The sequence below is a fragment of the Halichoerus grypus genome, chromosome 6, assembly GCF_964656455.1.
Source record: "Halichoerus grypus chromosome 6, mHalGry1.hap1.1, whole genome shotgun sequence".
Taxonomy (NCBI): domain Eukaryota; kingdom Metazoa; phylum Chordata; class Mammalia; order Carnivora; family Phocidae; genus Halichoerus; species Halichoerus grypus.
In genome coordinates this window covers 106332914-106352146 of record NC_135717.1, presented here as the reverse complement: position 1 = coordinate 106352146, position 19233 = coordinate 106332914, and the positions used below count along the sequence as shown (strand labels likewise).

At 33.5% G+C, this 19233-nt stretch overlaps 1 protein-coding gene across 3 annotated transcripts in view; it reads left to right on the top strand.

Annotated features, from left to right (window-relative positions):
* Positions 1-19233, top strand: part of CPNE8 (copine 8) — a 224155-nt gene that overhangs the window by 113340 nt on the left and 91582 nt on the right. For all 3 annotated transcript variants that reach the window (XM_036082452.2, XM_078075878.1, XM_036082455.2), the window contains 4 exons: positions 2255-2318; positions 8701-8804; positions 13465-13569; positions 14916-14957. In XM_036082452.2, the coding sequence (XP_035938345.1) occupies positions 2255-2318; positions 8701-8804; positions 13465-13569; positions 14916-14957 (315 nt within the window). The remainder of the gene's footprint in view (positions 1-2254; positions 2319-8700; positions 8805-13464; positions 13570-14915; positions 14958-19233) is intronic.

Genomic DNA, 19233 nt, shown 5'->3' with positions numbered 1-19233 from the left:
AAATGAATACATATGCATTTTTTAAGCTTTTAATGTAAGAATCTTTTGAGATGTAGTTTGAAGGCAAATTCTTCAGAAAGGTTTTACATTTACCAGATACCTACGATCACTGCAATTAAACTGAATTCTTGGTTTGAAGTTATTTATAACTACTCAGGTAGTGAAAATTAAGGCAGCAATACTGGTTGAGGTCTGAATGATTAAGAGACTTTTTTTTTTCTTTTATTCATCATCAATTTTTAAGGCAGGGATTTACTTTATAGGTCCCTCCAAAGTGAATATTTGTATCTAATTCATGCTATAATCAGGCAACATAGTCATTGCGATCCAGGCTTTGTGTTGTGTATTAGTCACTTATTGAATTCTCCACCTTCTGAGTCTCTCCCTCCCCCCCCCCACTTTTTTTTTGTTTCTCATTTTTATGTCCTGAGGAGCCATAAAAAACAAGCCCACGGTCAAATTCTACAGGGTCACCCCTGCTTGTCTTTCTGGTTTTCCATCTTCAGCTTCAGATTGGTCCTTACTTTCTTGCCCAGTTATCAGAGCATTTGTAAAGACTTTCTTGGCAAATTTTATTCAGCATTTTAAAGTACTTTCAGGTACATGTTCAGTGAGGCTATTTGTCATAACATTGAAAATGTAAATCTTGAGATTCATAGATAGAAGAAAACAAAAGGTACAGCTAGATTAGAAAAATGAACTGATTAAGATTGCTGGAAGGATGCTAAAAATGATGTGTATAATATTCCAAGGAAAAACGTGCAAGGATAAATTACTTGATCTTTTAGTCATAAAGACCAGGAGAAAATGGAAGGTCCTGACATGTACAGTTACCCTAATGGGGAGCAAAGATATAAAGAAAACAAAATTTTGTGATAGGCAGTTTCCTTCATAAGCTATGAGATGACATTTTTAGCTGAAAACCAAGTGGTGCCCTCCAGAAGAAAATATTAGAATAGAAAGAAAGAAAAGAAAGAGGAGTTTTACAATAATTTTATACTGAGACATTTGTAGCTCAGATATTTTAATGTTCCATTCTTTTACCTTCTTCCCAGTTAAGATAACTAAAGAGTCCAGTCCCTTTATCCAGGGAGCACAGGGGATTATGTATCTGATGCATACATGCTGACATAGATGGTCAGAGACGAGTTCTGTTCTTGAGGACAAACACACTTGTTGGGTTCTAATTTCACAACTTGTAGTTCCCAGGATGAACTGAAGAGTTTGTGAACTATGACTTACAATGGGACGAAAGACAAAACACCATGGGAGCATGAGGATTATTCTTTGGAGGATTCTCATGGGCTTGTCTCTGTATTCCCTCATGTAAAGCCAGGAACCATATATGCGCCTTGCATTTTCCTGGTGGACTTTGCTCTTAGTGTCAGTTGGAATCTATATGAGCATAAATATACCAGACACATGTAAAAAGAAAAGTGTGTGGAAGTTTTACTTTGTTTAATTTTTGTTTTGCTTATGTATTACATATTTTCATTATATTTGGAGCACCTGCTATGTGTAGACATTTAACTGTGTTGGCTCACAAGAGGTCTCTGTCATAAATTTTACTCTCATAGAGGTTATAATCAACTTGAAAAAAGAAAGGGAAAAAATACATGATTGTAACAAGTTAAGGGTAATTAAATGCTAAGCTTGTAGTACTGACCTGAAGTGCCATAGGAATGCAGAGAAGGCTGAACTTTGTATGAGGTTGACCAGGATGAAGTTTCCTGGAACAAATGGAACTTTATCTGGGGATATGGAAGGTTTGAGGTGAAATAGGGGACAGTTAGTGTGCTGAGGTATATCAGGGCATGGGAATGGCCACAAAGAAGAAATAAGCACAAATAAGTAACCATGTTGATGAAAGGAGGAAGAAGTATTGAAAACCAAGATTAGGAATAGGTTTTAATCACATAATAGAAATCTTAGAACCCATGGAAAAAATTTTATTATATTATAGATATCATATAATATTATATATATTACATATGGTAGATGATATGAAGCTCTTGACAGTTCTTGGGCAGAGGTCTGACAGGTTGAAAGTGATCAGAGTTTAGCTTCATTAGGAAATGTGGATCCATAGGATAAACTCAAGGTTGAAACTAGGAATATATTTTGTTAGGAAAGAGCCCACCAATTAGTAGCATGCTCTTTATTTGGTTCCATAAAAATGAAATATATAATATTAGTTTATATTATAAATATTCATATAAACTATTAATGTATATAAATATATTTTTGGTTGTAGAGGAATTCCAGGGAGGAAATGTGGTACGATCATACTTACAGCAGAGGAATTAAACTGTTGTAGGGTAAGTAAATATTTCTTTGGTTTAAAAAGTAATTCCAATACTTCTTTGAAAAGATATTTCTGAAACTATACTTAAATGATTAATTTTTGAGTAATTTTGGCAAAAAAATAATTAAGACTACTTTATATAATTCTCTCATCTATAAAACATCATTTAGATACATAGTCATTTTAGATAGTTAGAGAGACTACATTTATAGTCCAAAAAGGATATCAGTTATTTTAACAGTCTTTTTAAGGAATAGAAATTATTAAAATAAAACCTAATGTCGGTATTATTTGGGGGGCATTAATATTAGGAATTATCAGTTGTACCGATCAGCTAAGTTCTTGCAAAAATTTTGAAGATTTATGTGTGATTTTCTAGGAATATTTCTAGTTACTTGACTTTAGTCCTTTTACCTAACATACTTGTTTTTTCCATAATACTAATGGAATTAACTCGGGATTTATTTAAGTTCCCATCTTTTGTTAGTTTGGGAAGCTCACTTTGAGGAAAGGACCCGCTACCACTCCAACTGGGAATATGATGACATATAGAGTGCATACTCAGTATTTTTAGAAAACTGCCATTTTTAGTTGTGATTTGCTGATATAACCATTGACTCATGTTCAGTGAGTTTACTGTCATCAAGAACTGAGGTGATGGCTATGACACTCCACACCGGAAGTAATGATCGCTCTCTGAATCTGAAGTTGATATTGTCTATTTAATGCGGCCCAGTGGATCCCTGGGAATTGTTATTTCAAGGGCGGGGGGGAAGAAGTTTTCCCTGGGTTAAATCTCTAGAGCTCTTTATTTTCAACTTCTGCTTTATGATTTTAGGAACAGAAGTTCCTGAAGAATGCTAAAAACTTAATGCTTTAACATTGGCTATAGTTTCCATATGGAGAACTATTATTTATTATCTATGTAACTTTAATCTCTATAGTTTTTTTTTTTTAAGGATAATTACTATGGCTTTTGGTACATAATATATTTCTGAGGCAATATGGGCAGAAATCCATATGATACTTGCCAGCAAATGAGGGAAACTGGGATTTCGGTGGGGTAGGGGGTGGTTGGTGAGATAACAAAAGGAAAGTATAGTAACAGTGTTGTGGAGATGATTAAACAAAACTTAGACTCTAAGTAGTTAAAATGCACTTAAATTGGGGCCCTCTTCTACTTCCTCCATTGTCTATGCACCTGTGGGCAGGTCTGGCCACCTCAGTCTCAGTTTTTTCCTGTGTAAAATGCCCAGAAACCTACTCACAGTTAGAATGCCGTTAAACGGAGTTGAGTTCTGGATTTGCTATGAATTTGTACTTTGTCTTATCAAATTACTTGACTGTTCTGTTTTACTTTCCATATTTGCGGGGGGGGGGGGGAGGAGAAAAAAAACCGGACACGTGAACCAGTCACTAGAATATTTTTAAAAATTGCCCCAGCTCTGATAATTAACCACCATAACATTAAATCTGAAAATATAACGTATATGAAACCATTTTATGTATACTAAGAATACATTACAAAAAGTACAAGACAGTACAGAAATATTACTTACCATCTTTTTTTTGTTAAAATGGCACAATGATTTCTTAGAATTATATCATCTAATCATCTTTTATACTTCTTGTCTCTAAATTTATATATGTGTATATAACATGTGTTTTATATAGTGAGGGAGGGAAGAGAAAAAGAAGTTCAAGGTCAGTAAGATACATGTTCTTTGTGTTGACATTAACATGCTATTTTGTCAGAATCTTGACATTCAGGTGATTTTGTGTAAATATGCCAATGAACACATTATTTTTAGTTCTATTGCAAAATAGAACCAAGGTAACCAAGGGCATAGATTGAGTATGGCCGGGTTGCATCTTAAATATCTTCCACTTTCAATTTTGTTGTTTTGCTTGGAAGAACAGGAAAGAACAGGAATGTTTCCATGCAAATGAAGTAGAATCTGTTACTTACTAATTAAGAGGCATTTTTTTACCACTCTTTCTACTACTAAAGATTTTAGAATATCTGGAATTAACTTTTAATAAGTAAACACTTATTTATTATACTTTACAATTATAGATCTAATATTTTAAAAATATTGCTTAAATCTTGATCTAACTTCACTTGTGTATGGTATGTTCTGATTCTTAGCTACAGCCTTATTGATAATCAGCATCATTAAGATGTATAAACCTTGAAATAATATTACTATGCTAGTATAGTAGAAGAAACAAATATATTCAAAGCAATGCTCATAGTTACTTCAGAAGAGACAGTGTCTTTAAATGCACATTTAAGTAGCTTGAAAATATCAGGCATTATCACTTAGAATCTTGAAGGAAGTAACTTCACATTTGACATCATACAAATTGATGGGTTTTTTTTTTCCCCCCTTTAAAACACATTGTTATTAACTTGAGCGTAAGCTTTGGGATCAAGACACCTAACTAAATTTCAATCTTGTCTCTTTCAGTATTCAGCTGAGTGAGGTTATAGTCTTGGAGCTTTAATTTCTGCATTTGTAAAATGCTAGAAGTCTTAATATCTTCCCCAGATCATTGCTTTGCAGAATAAAAAAAGAGGCAGCATTGGAGAGATGTGTAAATTATAAATTTATACAAATATTTATTTTTAGGGTGATGATTTTAATTATCTCAACCTAGTATTACATAGTTTATTTCAAATGCCACTTTTGTAATATATCTAGTCAAATGTGCAAGCATAAAAATTAATGTAATTTTGAAATTATATTGGGATTGTTTATTCACTCAGTATTTTAAAAGTAGCTTGAGATTATCCACAAATAATATTTTTCATTCTGATTAATTGATTGATTGATTGATTGATTCCACAATATTCACAAAACGTACAAAGTGCTAGTCCCTGAAATGGATGCTTGGAATACAAGGGTGAGAAAAAAACAACAACAAACAACGCTGGTCCTTGTCTTTAATGAACAAGTAGTTTGTGGGAAAGACAGACATTAATTAGATGACTGTGCAGGTGAATGTGTCATGATACGTACTCAGTGATCAAATATAAGAGAGTATAATGGAGAATCCAATTTATACCGGGGAGAGGTCACTGCAGACCTCTTTGAGAAAGTAACATTTAAGCTTAGCCCTAAGGAATGGTTTGCCAGTTAAATGAAAGAATTCTAGTGGAATGCACAGCTTGCATAAGGTTGTGAGGAGGGAAAGAATTGTGTCTGGTGTGTGGTAGCAAAGGGCTAGGACCAGGGGATGATTGAGACAAAACTTTGAAGGATGAAGGTGGAAAAGACTCCTCAGAGCTCATTTGGTGCTGAGCTTTGTAGACCATGTTAAGGATTCTGGGTTTATCCTAAATATAAGAGGAAGCCTAGAAGCATTTTAAATTATGAACAATATTTCTTTTATGTTTTGAGAATATTACGGTGTCTGCAGAGTGGAAAATGGGCTGGATGGTTTCAAGAGTAGAAGGGGGAGAAAGAAAAATGCTACTGTGCGTGCCCCAGGGAGAGAGGAGGTTGGCCTAGACTAAGGTGATGCCAGTGTAGCCAGAGTGAAGATTTGAGAAATGTCTTAGAGGTGGAATGATGCGACTCGGTTTAGATGAAGGGTCAAGAAAAGAAAGGAGTCAAGGACTGCTTCCTTGAGCACTTTGGGTGGATGACGAATCACTAATTGAGCTGGGAAAATTGCAAGAGAAGCAAGTTGTATTTGAATTAGTTAGAAGTGCCTGTGAAGCATTTGAGTGGATTTCTACCATAGCAAGTTTGTTATACTGCTGTGGAGTATTGAAGAAAAATCTTAAAATTCTCTCAGGTGGCATTAAGCACAAGAGATTAAAAAAAAACAACTTTGCAATGATGCTTCTGTATTTCTATAAGTAAGTAAGTGCTTGTCTTTCCCCCGTAGAAATTCGATTTCATTTGTGCTAGATATAGATGCAGTCCCTGCTAAGGTACTAACTTGGATAATTGCAAAAAATATTTCCCCTAGGTTTATATAATTTAGTATATTGAAAGCAATCTTTGTTTTTTATTTTTAATCTATTACTTGTTTTGCACGTCTTAAGGAATGTAATTTGAAAAATTACAACTTGGTTTCAAGTTTACCAGTGATGAAAATTTGTTTTAATAATACTTAATTTCTGTGAAGATTTATTCAGAATCAATTTGAAATATGTACATTTCAATAATCTATTATATACTTTGAATATATCAGAATGTTTTTTGGTAGTTTGTGTTTTGGTCCAGGTGCTTTGGGAAAATGTCTTACAGGAGTGGGTTTTTTCTTTTTCCTTTTTTTTTTTTTTTTTTTCTGTAACAAGTACAATGTCCTTGTCCTGTGTTCTTAGAAAACCATTCTCTCTCAAGGCCATTTTAATATATGTGAAGGTGAAAGGGCATTCAAACCAACCAGAACAAAGAAATCAAAACCAGTCCTTCTCTCTCAGTTTTGCTCTGATTTTATAGTTTGATTGTTAGGGTGATTTTCTCACTGCTTCCTTAAAGAATAGTATAGAAATTTTGGTCTTTCAACCTCAAATTTGAAAAGTGATCATGGCTGAAAAGTTTGAGGTGATAGTGGTGTCCATATTTTTCTTGCCTGTGTGTTTCTTTTAATTTTCTTTAAAATGTATGTTGGTCGCTATGCCTGTTCAGAAAGTGAAATCATTATATAATGAGTGTTCCTCTGGTAGAAGTTACATCTGTGCTAAATATAAAAGCAAAATGACACTATACCAATGCATTGAAAACCAGAAATCTAGAGCTGTGAACTTCTCCAAGGGCAGAGATGTCGTCTTCATCTCTCTATTCCCAGATTCTAGCCTGAGTATTGCTTCAGAAATGTTTGCTAAGTAAGTATATGAATGAATGAATGAATGAATGAATGCATGCATGCATGAAAAAGATAGTGTTCTCTTGTATAGTGTTCCAGAAATGCTAAAGGGAAATAATGAAAATTTTAGTTGGATGTTTAAGTACTGCTGGACTCTGCAAAGTAAAAAATAGTGGTGAATAAGAGACTGCCTTTTTAGTCATTCTTAACAGTTTCACCAAATAGCATTTAAAACTGCAACCTCTTGATTGAATCTGAATTACTTTGACCCCCCATCTCTTTCCGAAATTGTTAGCATCTTCTTTCAGTTAAAAAAACAAACAAACAAATCCAAAATAGTGATTTTAATTGTTAAATTACTATATATTTCCTACTTTTTAAAGGTGCTCATCCTATGTAATTGAATAATGTTTAACTTCCTTAATTTATGATACTCCAACTTATTTACTTATAAGCTAAACTCTGTAGCTTATGAGTGCTTAAATATATACATCAATAAAAATGATGGGTTTGGCATAATAATTAACATCCAAATACATAGTTACACTACAGATAAGCATGAAAGTGCTTTACTTTCCTTGAAGCCCAATATAATAGGAATTATTGTTAAGACTTTGTGATGCCCTGTGAATAATTAAAAAGGAACCCTTTTTTCCCCCTAGATTGCAAACTGTGTGGTCAGTCTGGATCTGTCTTGTACCTTATCTGATGAGCAAAGATATCTTTTTTTTTTTAAAGATTTTATTTATTTATTTGACAGAGAGAGAGAGACAGCAAGAGAGGGAATACAAGCAGGGGGAGTGCGAGAGGGAGAAATAGGCCTCCCACAGAGCAGGGAGCCCGATGCAGGGCTCGATCGCAGGACCCCGGGATCATGACCCGAGCCAAAGGCAAACGCCCAACGACTGAGCCACCCAGGCGCCCCCAAAGATATCTTAACATCTAACACGTGATAGATATGTAATAGGTGCTTAGTAATTATTTCCGGAGAAATTAACAAACAGTTATGCTCTAGAAATGTGTACTTGAATTAACTAAAGATAGGAATAAAGATCTTGTATTATATAATATTGAATACCTATAGTTATCTACTTATTTTTTTTTTTTTTTTTTAAAGATTTTATTTATTTATTTGACAGAGAGAGACAATGAGAGAGGGAACACAAGCAGGGGGAGTGGGAGAGGGAGAAGCAGGTTTCCTGCGGAGCAGGGAGCCCGATGCGGGGCTCGATCCCAGGACCCCGGGATCATGACCTGAGCCGAAGGCAGCCGCTTAACCGACTGAGCCACCCAGGCGCCCCTAGTTATCTACTTATTATCACTTTTCCAGGGAGAAATGTTAGAGGTTTTTAAAAAGTAATAGTTCTGTGACTAGACCAAAAACTTCCAGAGTCAATTTTTTAGTCTCACAATCCTTTAAAAAGTAATTTTATGTTGTTCAGGATTCTTGCACACTTGGCCATTTGCATTAAAATGGTAAATTTGTTTTCTTGTCAAGTCTTGCCCGTGATCTGCAGTTTCTAGTTATTTATAACCAAGGTTTTGAGTTATTTTCTTAATTTTCTTTGTAGGATGCTGTTCTGATGCAATTTTGTGCAAACAAATTGGACAAGAAGGACTTTTTTGGAAAATCAGATCCTTTTCTTGTATTTTATCGAAGTAATGAAGATGGCAGGTAGATTTATCTTTTATGCATTTTAACTCTATAGTAAGAATCATACTTCAACTATTATTTTTTTTCTCAGAGAAGCTCAGTAAATTGATAAACAGTAAAATATTTTGGTATTTTAAAAATTGATTTGATTTTTGCATCTCAATAACAATGTGTAATTTTATAAGCATTTTACATGTTTTGTATGATACTAAAAATGAATGATTTTCAGCTTCAAAGAAACATTTCCTCGGTACTTTCCCTAAAATTATAATATTACCTTAATAGGATGGAAGAATTAAATTTTTGTGGAAATCTAAGATGCTAAAACTATGTTTCTGGTTATAAAATTGAAGTCTTAAGCCATTTTCTCAGAGAAGGATTAGGATTTTATGGGTTGCTTTTTATACTTCAGGGTTTGTGTTTTTTCCCCCCCAGTGATATTTGTCTAACATGCAATAACATTTTTCATTACATTTTAGTAATTTGAATGTTTTTAGCAGTCATGATTAGACTGGTTTCTATGTGGTTTGAAATTGTACCCATGAGTTATAAAGTATAATTTAATATGTATGATTCTACCATTAAATATGTTTTACTGTTTCTGAGATTCATACTGTACTGTCAGTATTTGTGGGAAAGTTTAGTGGTAAAATTATGGGCCAAGGTTCTATTTTGACTAGGTTTAAGTCATGACTATGCTACTTAATAGTTACGAGACCATAGGCAAGCTTTTTAACCCATATGAGACTCCATTTCCTCATCCATAAGATGGGCTAATGATCATAGCTACTTCACAGTGTTGTTGACAGTATTAAATGAGTTAAAGTACAAAAAAACAGAAGCTTGCTTAACACATAAAATGTGAATGTTAGCTGTTATTATTTTTAATCTTAATGTGTAAGTTTCCCTTAACTGTATGCAATAAAATATTAGCTAAAGGGAAAATGTTATTTCCAGATTAAAAAAGAAGGGAAGAGAATGAAAAAAAAAAACCCTGTCACTACTGTCACACTTACAAATGAAATTATACATGTTAATGTTATATAATAAGTATATAAAATGTTACATAAAAATAGAAAGTTTGCTCTTTAAAGTGAATACACTGGGCAGTATAAAATGATGCTTTACTTATTGTGAGATTGTTGTTGATGCAAATACTGGGCAACTGTTGGTTATTGTGTTATGGTGTCATATTATTGCACTTTTCGTACTTCCCTTCTATCTTGGTGGTAAAAAATGTCAGAGTAGTATTTGCATCTGAACACTACTTTTACCCACGTGGAAAATAATTGGACAATGAAGGAACTAGTCATTTGCAGGTCGTTTCAAGGGTAGAGAAAAACTAAAGAATGGTTCAGGATTTCTTTGTCAAAAATGTTGTCCTGTCTGAACTACTTGTTTTCTGAATTTTCTATTTTTATTCTTATTAGTTTTTGTTGTAAAGATTTGTTGTACAATTATAGAATTTCAGTCTCTCACATATTTAATACTACTGATGAGGGTTATATTATGGAAACTTAATTATGCTTGTAAAAATGGTAGTAATTTATTTGTTAAATGAAATGTAAATATTAAGAAAAGAGTACAATTAATCAAAAAATCGCATTTAAAAGCAACTGTTGCTAAAATTTGGTGGATCTCATTTCAGAAAACTTTCCACTTACATTTCCACACAGAAAACTAGGTCACCATATATATCCAAATATATATTTTAAAGCATATGTATTAGTGTATTTATATATATTTATGTTTTGTTTTGATGAGTTTTGAATGAGTAAATGTGTTTTTACTCCTTACTTTTTATGTGTAAATCTCTTTTTTTAACTGCAAAGATTTTAGCTTTATTTTTAACATTTATTGAATATGAAGCTATTTCGAAAATTGCCTGTTGCCTCATGTGTTTGAGGCTCGTTTTATAAGATAGTGTAAAACTTAGTTTTTACTAGAAGCATTAATAAAAATCCTTAACAATGTATGATTATAAATTCTTATTTTCTTGCTGTCAATTTATTTAGTAACTTAAATCGTATTCATAATTAGGTAATAATTTTCCCTTGGAATAGCTGTTTTTTTTTTTTTGGCAGATGACTTCATTTAAAGCATTTTAATAAGGCTTCATTTAAAGTATTTTAATAAGGCTGTTTAATAAAAATATTTTTCTTATAATACTATTTGTAATATATATGCAGTTATATTTATGCAACAATAAATAAATAGCTCACTAAGGTGAACCACTTAAGAAAGTGTCAACGTATTTAATTATTATGGCTGGTGATACTAGAAATATAATAGAAGTTTTGATTTAACCATAAACAAAAAAGCCAAAAAGTCAATAGAATGTTTGTTGAACATGTTCGTTTGAAGATGGTCTGTTGGTTGCTCCATTATCTATCTATGTAACTACCTATGGATCCATGGATCTAGATATCATCTATCTAGCTATCTATCTGCCACCATACCAAAGCCTTAATATATATAAGAATGTGATTCAAGAGAAGAAGAGAAAGCCCCTTTGTAGATCTTTAAGAATGTATTGTATTATGAAGAGAGGCAGAAGCCTGTTTCTAAAACAAAAACAGTACAGTTGACCCTTGTACAAAATGGGTTTAAACTCCACAGGTCCACTTACACGTAGATTTTTTTTTTTTTTTTGATACAGTACTGTAAATGTATTTTCTCTTAAGATTTTTTAAAATAACATTTTCTTTCCTCTAGCTTACTTTATTGCGAGAATACAGTGTATAATACATATAACAAACAAAATATGTGTTAGTCAACTGTTTATATTATTAGTAAGGCTTCCAGTCACAGTAGGCTATTAGTAGTTCAGTTTTGGGGGAGTCAGAAGTTATGTGCAGATTTTTTACTGTGTGGTAGCTCCATGCCCCTAACCCCTGCATTATCCAAGGGTCAACTACATATGTAATTTTGTCCCCATGAATTTTTCTTAACCATTTTTGTGTACTGTCTTTTCTCATTTGATTCCTTGTTTGTTCCCTCCCTCTCCTCCCTTATCTCCTTTGTTTTTCTTCTGTTTTAGATATCTCAATGACCCTTTTTGAGTCTGCTTGGTCTATCCTCAGTCTTTCTTTTCATGGCTTTTGCCCCTAAATTGTTTTGGGCAAGTCAACTCTGAAAACCTTTGACCACAATATATTCTCTTAAGCTCTGTCAGTTTAGTAGCAGGAGTTTGTTTAACTGGGTGAGGATACTACCAAGGAGGGGGATGGTACTAATGACATCAGTCTTGTAATGAATACTTGATCCTTTTATGTTTCTATTTGATCTCTTAATAGAAGTAGACTCTTCTTGCCTGAGAGGAGGAAAATGGACTCAGAGGCTTTTCAAAATGAGAGTATTTTCTTGTGGGGGTTAGGTGCAGCATGTTCACTATGGTGCTTATGTCATATTCTCATGTTCATGACTGTTACAGGTGGCCCAGTGTTTGGAACACTTCATTACTAGGGTCTTAGTGAGGACTGAGTTTGGGTTTCATTCTGACCAAGATCATTTTATAGCTCATGAACTGCTGCATGTGTTTACATTAGGCAAGAACATTTCCAGGACCTGATCCATGTATGGAGATTGAATGGTTTGGTGGAAACAATACTGGAATTGGAATCAGGAAACCCAACTTTAACGCTACATGGATTTTACCTCTTACTGTGTCTTAGATCTATAGAGCCAACGGTTTAGATAAAGAAAGAACCATAAGCTGAGTGTTTCACTATAAATTCATGATGTTTATCTTAAGTGAGGCCCTTGGGCCCCTCCAGGAATCCTACTTTTTTGCTTAATCCACCAACTTTCCCTCTCTCCCAGACACTTCAGCACTTCTGCCTCCTTCCTTCTTTACTGATGATCACGCTTCCTATTTTATAAGAAAATCGAAGCAATTGGAGAACTTTCTCGTGATCTCATCACAGCATCTCCTGTGCACTCTGCCTTCCTGAAAGTTCCTGCAGAATGACTCTGTGGTCCCAAGGCCAACTCCTCCATTGATGGCCTGGATCCCATCCACTTTCATCTATGGAAGGACATTCCTCCAGCCTTTCTCCCCTCCCTTATGCATCATAAATTGTTTCCTATCTGTTGGATCTTTCATTTAGCATACAACCTTGCTGTTACTTTTTCCTTTCCAGAGAGAAAAATTGAAAAGTAACAAAAGCCACAAACCTTTCTGTAGACTAATCTATTCCCTGAAACTACCCCCAATTTCTCTTTACAGCTAAACTCCTCAAATATATTCTCTACACACTGTCTCTGTTTCTCTTCTCTGTCTTAAATCCATCCCAACCAGGTTTTTGTCCCCAGCACTACAACAAGCTAATATTTTGGGGGATACTGATGACCTTCATATTCTTAGCCATAGATATTTTTCACTGTTTCAATATGTCCTCACAATTTTTATAGGGATTATTTACAAAGCAGCTTTACAATTTATTGAATCTACAAAAGATTATTTTTCATAAACTTATTGTGAAATCTCATTGCTTTATATTGCAGTGAGCTTATCTTTAAAGTTCTACCACAAATCTCTTTTTACTAAGTCATATACCAGCCACAGGGAGATTGACAACATTTGTTCTATACAAAAAAGAAAGAGAAGAATGCCTACTAAAGCAATATATCATAATCAAATTATGAAAATAACTGAAAACCTTTTCTTTTGTTTTTACAGTTTTACAATTTGTCATAAAACAGAAGTTGTCAAAAATACTCTAAATCCTGTATGGCAAGCATTCAAGATCTCAGTCAGAGCATTATGTAATGGTGATTATGACAGGTAAAATAAATGACAACTTTTCTGAGAGTTTTGAATATTTACTATATACTTTTTATCTAATAATCTAAGCCAAATTTTTAAAAATTAAGGTGGCTTCTTTACCTATGTAAATGTGTATTTACCAAGCATAGATGATTTATTCAGAATTTTTTAAATAACCTTTTTTTAAAATCCATGATGATTTGGGGAAGAGGGATAATTTGACTAAAGTTTGGTTAAACTGACTTGAGTTTCCAAGACCAAAAATATGCAAAGTGCTAAAAATGTATTAAATATTAGTTTGTTTTAACATATTATTCAAAAATTACTCTAGAATTTTCATGGCCTCAATGCTTTCATTTGGTATTATCTTTCTAGAGTGGAATAAGTAAATATACAAGATACAAGGCTATGACTAGGTATATTATCAACTTTGATGAACTCTTGAAAATGTTATTTGGCATCACTGTTCTCATGGTTGTTGAATTCTAGAAGTGCTTTAGATGTAGAACAGGGAGATTCTGGTGTTTTACAAATAGGTGGGTGAGGTGGCCATGAAGATACTCCCACAATATACCTAAAGATTTCTTAATATTAAAGTTTTTTTTTTCTTTTTTCATATGAGAGTTGATTATAAAGTTATAATATAAAAACCCTTACCCCAAAAGAAAAGCAAATAAATAGAAAGTAAAAATCCAATCTCTTTATTTTATATTGTTACTTGAATATTAGAAAAATGCAAATTTATTCTATTAACTAATATCATAGAAGGAACTATTGATTAGCAGCATGCCATTAAATTTACTTTAAAACTTAAGTTGACTGTCATTTTATTCATTTTGAAAAGATCATAATTTTATTTAACTAAACTCATTCTTTAAGAAAGTGGTTCCTGTAATGTGGTTTGTGATTAACATCACCTGGTTAACTTTGTAGAAATTCAAGTTCTCAGGCCCCAACTGAAACCCACTGAACCAAGAACTCTGGGCATGAAGTCTAACAATTCAAGTTTTGAGAAGCCCTCTGGCTGATTGTGGTCCATGCTGAGATTGAGAAATCCTGCTCTAACATAGTGGTTTTCTAGAGAAGTAGCTGCATACCTTCTCATTGAGGAGCTATGTCAAATTACCCATGCTTCCCCCATATACTTTCCCTTACTCCCCTTAAAGAATAAGATTTGAAAAACCTATTTTAAGATATAAATCAAAATATAGTAATAAAATTAGCAAAATCAGCTTCAGACTATTTTTTAAAAGCCTACAAGCATACATTTCATCTTAAGAAAATCTATAACTTATTTTTTAATTCTCAGTGATGTTTTTTCATCTTACTAAGCAACTTTATGTGTATGTTTTCCCCATGGACAGAACAATCAAAATAGAGGTGTATGACTGGGATCGAGATGGGAGGTAAGACAATGTCTTTTATTCTTGCTCTTGAAACTTAATACGCTTTAAGAAGTATACTGAAATGACCACATTTTTAAATTTTAATCTTCAGATTGCAGATTTGGTCTTATTTTCCCAAATGTTACTGAGGCACTTACATGAAATTTTAAGAACTTGTGTAATTTTTCAACCTGGAGAATAAAATAGAGGTCTTCCTCATTTCTAGTAATGTAGTAAAGATTTTCAACTAGGACTTGATGATTTTTCATTGTACACCTTACAGATATCTTGTATTATACCTTCATAGTACTGATTCTCAAATGTCTGGGTCTCATAATCTCTCTGAAGATTCCTATAACCTTTCTATCCATGTCATTCATGGGAACCTGAATGGGTACCTGAGTACCCTTCTCCCCCCCCAAAAAAGACACATACCTCACAAACAAAAAACAAAACAAAACTCTAGAATTATGTCTGGTGATTGCCAGTACAAACAGATGTTTAGAGCTCCAAAATCATGGTTTCCCTCTGCATGTCACAGTAGATGTTAAATCCTAAAAGAGAGGGGACTCACTACTTTTTCTCTTTCTTCTTTATTTTTCCACCATTTCCACTGTTTTGAGGTGTTTTTAAATGCTGTTAAGCACGGAACGCAGAAATGCTCACATCTCATCTTACCCAATAGAGCTGCCTCTGTAGGTCATTCCTGAAGGGACAGAATATACAGATGTCAGGGGAGAATGACAAGTGGAAGAGCAAAGGACACTTAATTTTGCTTGGCTAATGCCCTACACTCCAACCCAAAGTTCTCTGAAAAATGGAGTTGAAGTGTAAGGTTGAAAGTCGATCTAAGCAAGGCCTTTCTCACTGCATTTTATATAAGCCAGCAGCCTAGCCCGAAGGGTTGAGGGTATCTGGATACCTGAGTACTCCTGGTAATATAGGAACAAGTTCAATTGAGATGCCTGGGCTGTCCAGGGGACATCCCTTCTGCTACATAGATAGGAAAATGGCTAATTGGAGAGCCACACACAAGCATGGAGAGGACATTTGACCTGCATTCATTTGCACACATGGTCTAATTTGTGCCCTAGAATTTGGCCCCATTAGGATTTTCTCCTTTTCATGGAGTGATAAGGGAGGACGGAGAAAGAGGTGAAGATACTATCCCACACTTCAGCTCTCACCAAATAATTGATTTCTGTCTTCATGTGATATCCCAAGCATGACTGTGCTAAAGTTTCCTAACACCATTTGAAGTTACTGTTAAAGACAATCCATTTAATACCACAGATCTTTATATTTCTGTCAGATTCTTTATTTAATTATTTATATAGGTTTCCTTTACAAGAATTCTACATTCTTGAGAAATCTAGGTAAAAAACATGTTTTCTCATAGGAGAAAGCATTCCCATAGTAATTATGCTCCATTAAACTTTATTCACTGAGAAAATGAGTTTTGCATCTCAGAATAAATAGAAAAAGAAATAACGCCAATCTGAGTAAAGTAGGACTTTATGCCTTATATATATACCCTGTTTTAAATTTTAATTGAGAGTGGGCAAAAGTGGTAGCCTTTCCCTAGTAATTTTGGGAAATTGGGGAAATGGTTTTGATCTGAGCACTATGAAATGAGGATGTAAAGTCAGATTTCATTCGCATCCATGACCTTTAATCCTAGATTTGCAAACATTGTAGGTATTTTATTGTCCTGCTTTGAAAAGTGAGATTTTATGACTCTCCTTCTGTCACCAGTGTACTTCTGAGTCACAAAAATTTTGAATAGTTTTGGAGATCAGAATTATCTTGGAATTTAATTATTATTTTTTCTTTTTTGATATTGGAGTTTTGAACATTCCTATCCAGGATGTGATTTATTGGATGTTTTTAATGTGTCAGTCTTTCTCTAAGCATTTTTCATGTTGTTCCTTTTGTAATTTTCACGATAAGAAATAGGTACTATATTAATACCATGTTACACATAGAGAAATCAAGGCAAAGAAGTAAGGTACCTAAGGTCACACAACTGACAAATGGTGGAGCCAGAACGTGAACCCTAGCAGTATGCTTCCAACAATTGAGTCATGACTAATATGCTGTATTTCCATAACATTATAATTGTAAATTGTGGCAATTAAATAAAAGCCTTCAACCTGGGCAGTGGTCTTACTCTGATTCTTTGGTAGTTGATAATGTGGTAATTAAGAAGAGTGGAAGGACTACTTAAGAAACCTTTACACAAGTATGTCCCCACCTAACGTTTTCTATTACCCAGAGACGTGGAGGAAGCATTCCTAGGTAGCAAGTCTTAATGTCACAGGAAGTTAGGTAGAGAGAAATGAGTATTACAGATTTTGAAAGAATCCTGATAGCTATTGAAAGGGCCAATGAATTGTAGAAAAGAGCTGTCTTAGATTATGAGAATAAGAGCTAGACTGAGAACAAGAGCAAGAGAGAGAGTAGAAATAGAAAGATAGGTGGAATTATGAAATGTAGTTAAAAGAAGTAAAGGGTTTGGGTCATTAGATTGGGATTTTTTTTTTTTTCAATATACAATGTTTTGCCTTTGAGACATGAATTTAGCTGGAAAGAAAATATTTAGATGTTGAGATTTTATAAACTCTTGTCATTAGATCTTCACCTATTTGGGGGGAAGATGGGTGATTGTGCATCCTATGTTGATTTATTTTTAAGTTTCACTTCAATATACCATCATTAACAGCATGTTCAAAAGCCATCTGAGGAGTTTAAGACTGTCTGACAGTAAAAGGGAATGAAGGTGGGAGGGGAAGGATTGTTAGGGGGAACTTTAAATATTCCTCGGAAACAAATTATATGATTAGCAGAATAATTGAGGGAATGCATTGTAATTTTAGGACTGGTTTAATAATTTTTTAATGTTGGGATAAAATGCTCTTTCTTTAATCTAGAATATAGGTCCATATTTTAATGTAAGAAATTTCAGTGCATAATTCTGTATAATCCGTGTGTGCTGATTAGGCTTTTCAATGTTAGCAAAATTATGTTTGCGAATGACATGTAAAAAGCAAAATTAAAATCATGATTAAATAATTTTTGATAACCCTTTCACTAAGTAATATAATTTATGAAATTTGAAAGGCACATTGGTCTCTAATAACAATGATATGTAAATGCCATAAAATCCAGATTTTTTAATTTTATAATGCAATAATATTAGTTACTATGTGGATTGTTAGACAAGTTGATATTCCAGTTTGTGGTTACATGTGCTTATAATAACATATGGTCATTATACTTTTTACATGCATTTTTGTTTATCTGACATGATTTCCCAATGTAGATGTTCTTTCCTTAAATCAGAGTGAACATGATTTGACACTCATTATGTTTCATGATAAAATGTAATGATCAGAAGCTGTTTCCTATTCTTTGTCTTCTTATCATCTTTAGTATTTGTCATAAATCTTGTACATGTATCAGTTTTTAAATTCTCTGCCTAGATTGAGAACTTTTGTTTCCACTATTTAGAGATTACTCAGTGGATTCCCCCCACCTTTTTTTTTGACAGCTATACCAGCATTGTCCAGTATAAATATAATGCAAATCACATACGTAATTTAAAATTTTCCAGTAGCAACATTAAAAACTAAAAATAAACCAGTGAAATTGATGTAATAATATATTTTATTTAATTCTATATATGCAAAATGTTATTATATATAGAATTAATATAAATTTTTTTTTTAATATTTTATTTATTTATTTGAGAGAGAGAGCAAGAACAGGGAAGAGAGGGAGAAGCAGGCTCCCTGCAGAGCAGGGAGCCCAATGTGGGACTCGATCCCAGGACCCTGGGATCATGACCTGAGCCGAAGGCAGACACTTAACTGAGCCACCCAGGAGCCCCATTATAAAATTATTAATGAGATATTTTACATTTTTATACTAAGTCTTTGAAACCTGGTACGTACTTTATGCTTGCAGCATACTGCATTCTGGCGGGCTATATTTCAAGTGTCCTATTGCAATATCGGGTTGGCAACTGCCTTACTGGGTAGCACCATGTAGAGTTTAATTAAATCTATACAATATATATCATAAGTAACTTTATATCAGTTATTTGTTTTACTTTTAGATCAGTTTTATTTGTATTTCATAGAAGTTTATTTTTTTATTTTTTTTATTTTTTATTTTTATTTATTTTTTTTTTTTTTAAGATTTTATTTATTTGACAGAGAGAGAGACAGCAAGAGCAGGAACACAAGCAGGGGGAGTGGGAGAGGGAGAAGCAGGCTTCCTGCCGAGCAGGGAGCCT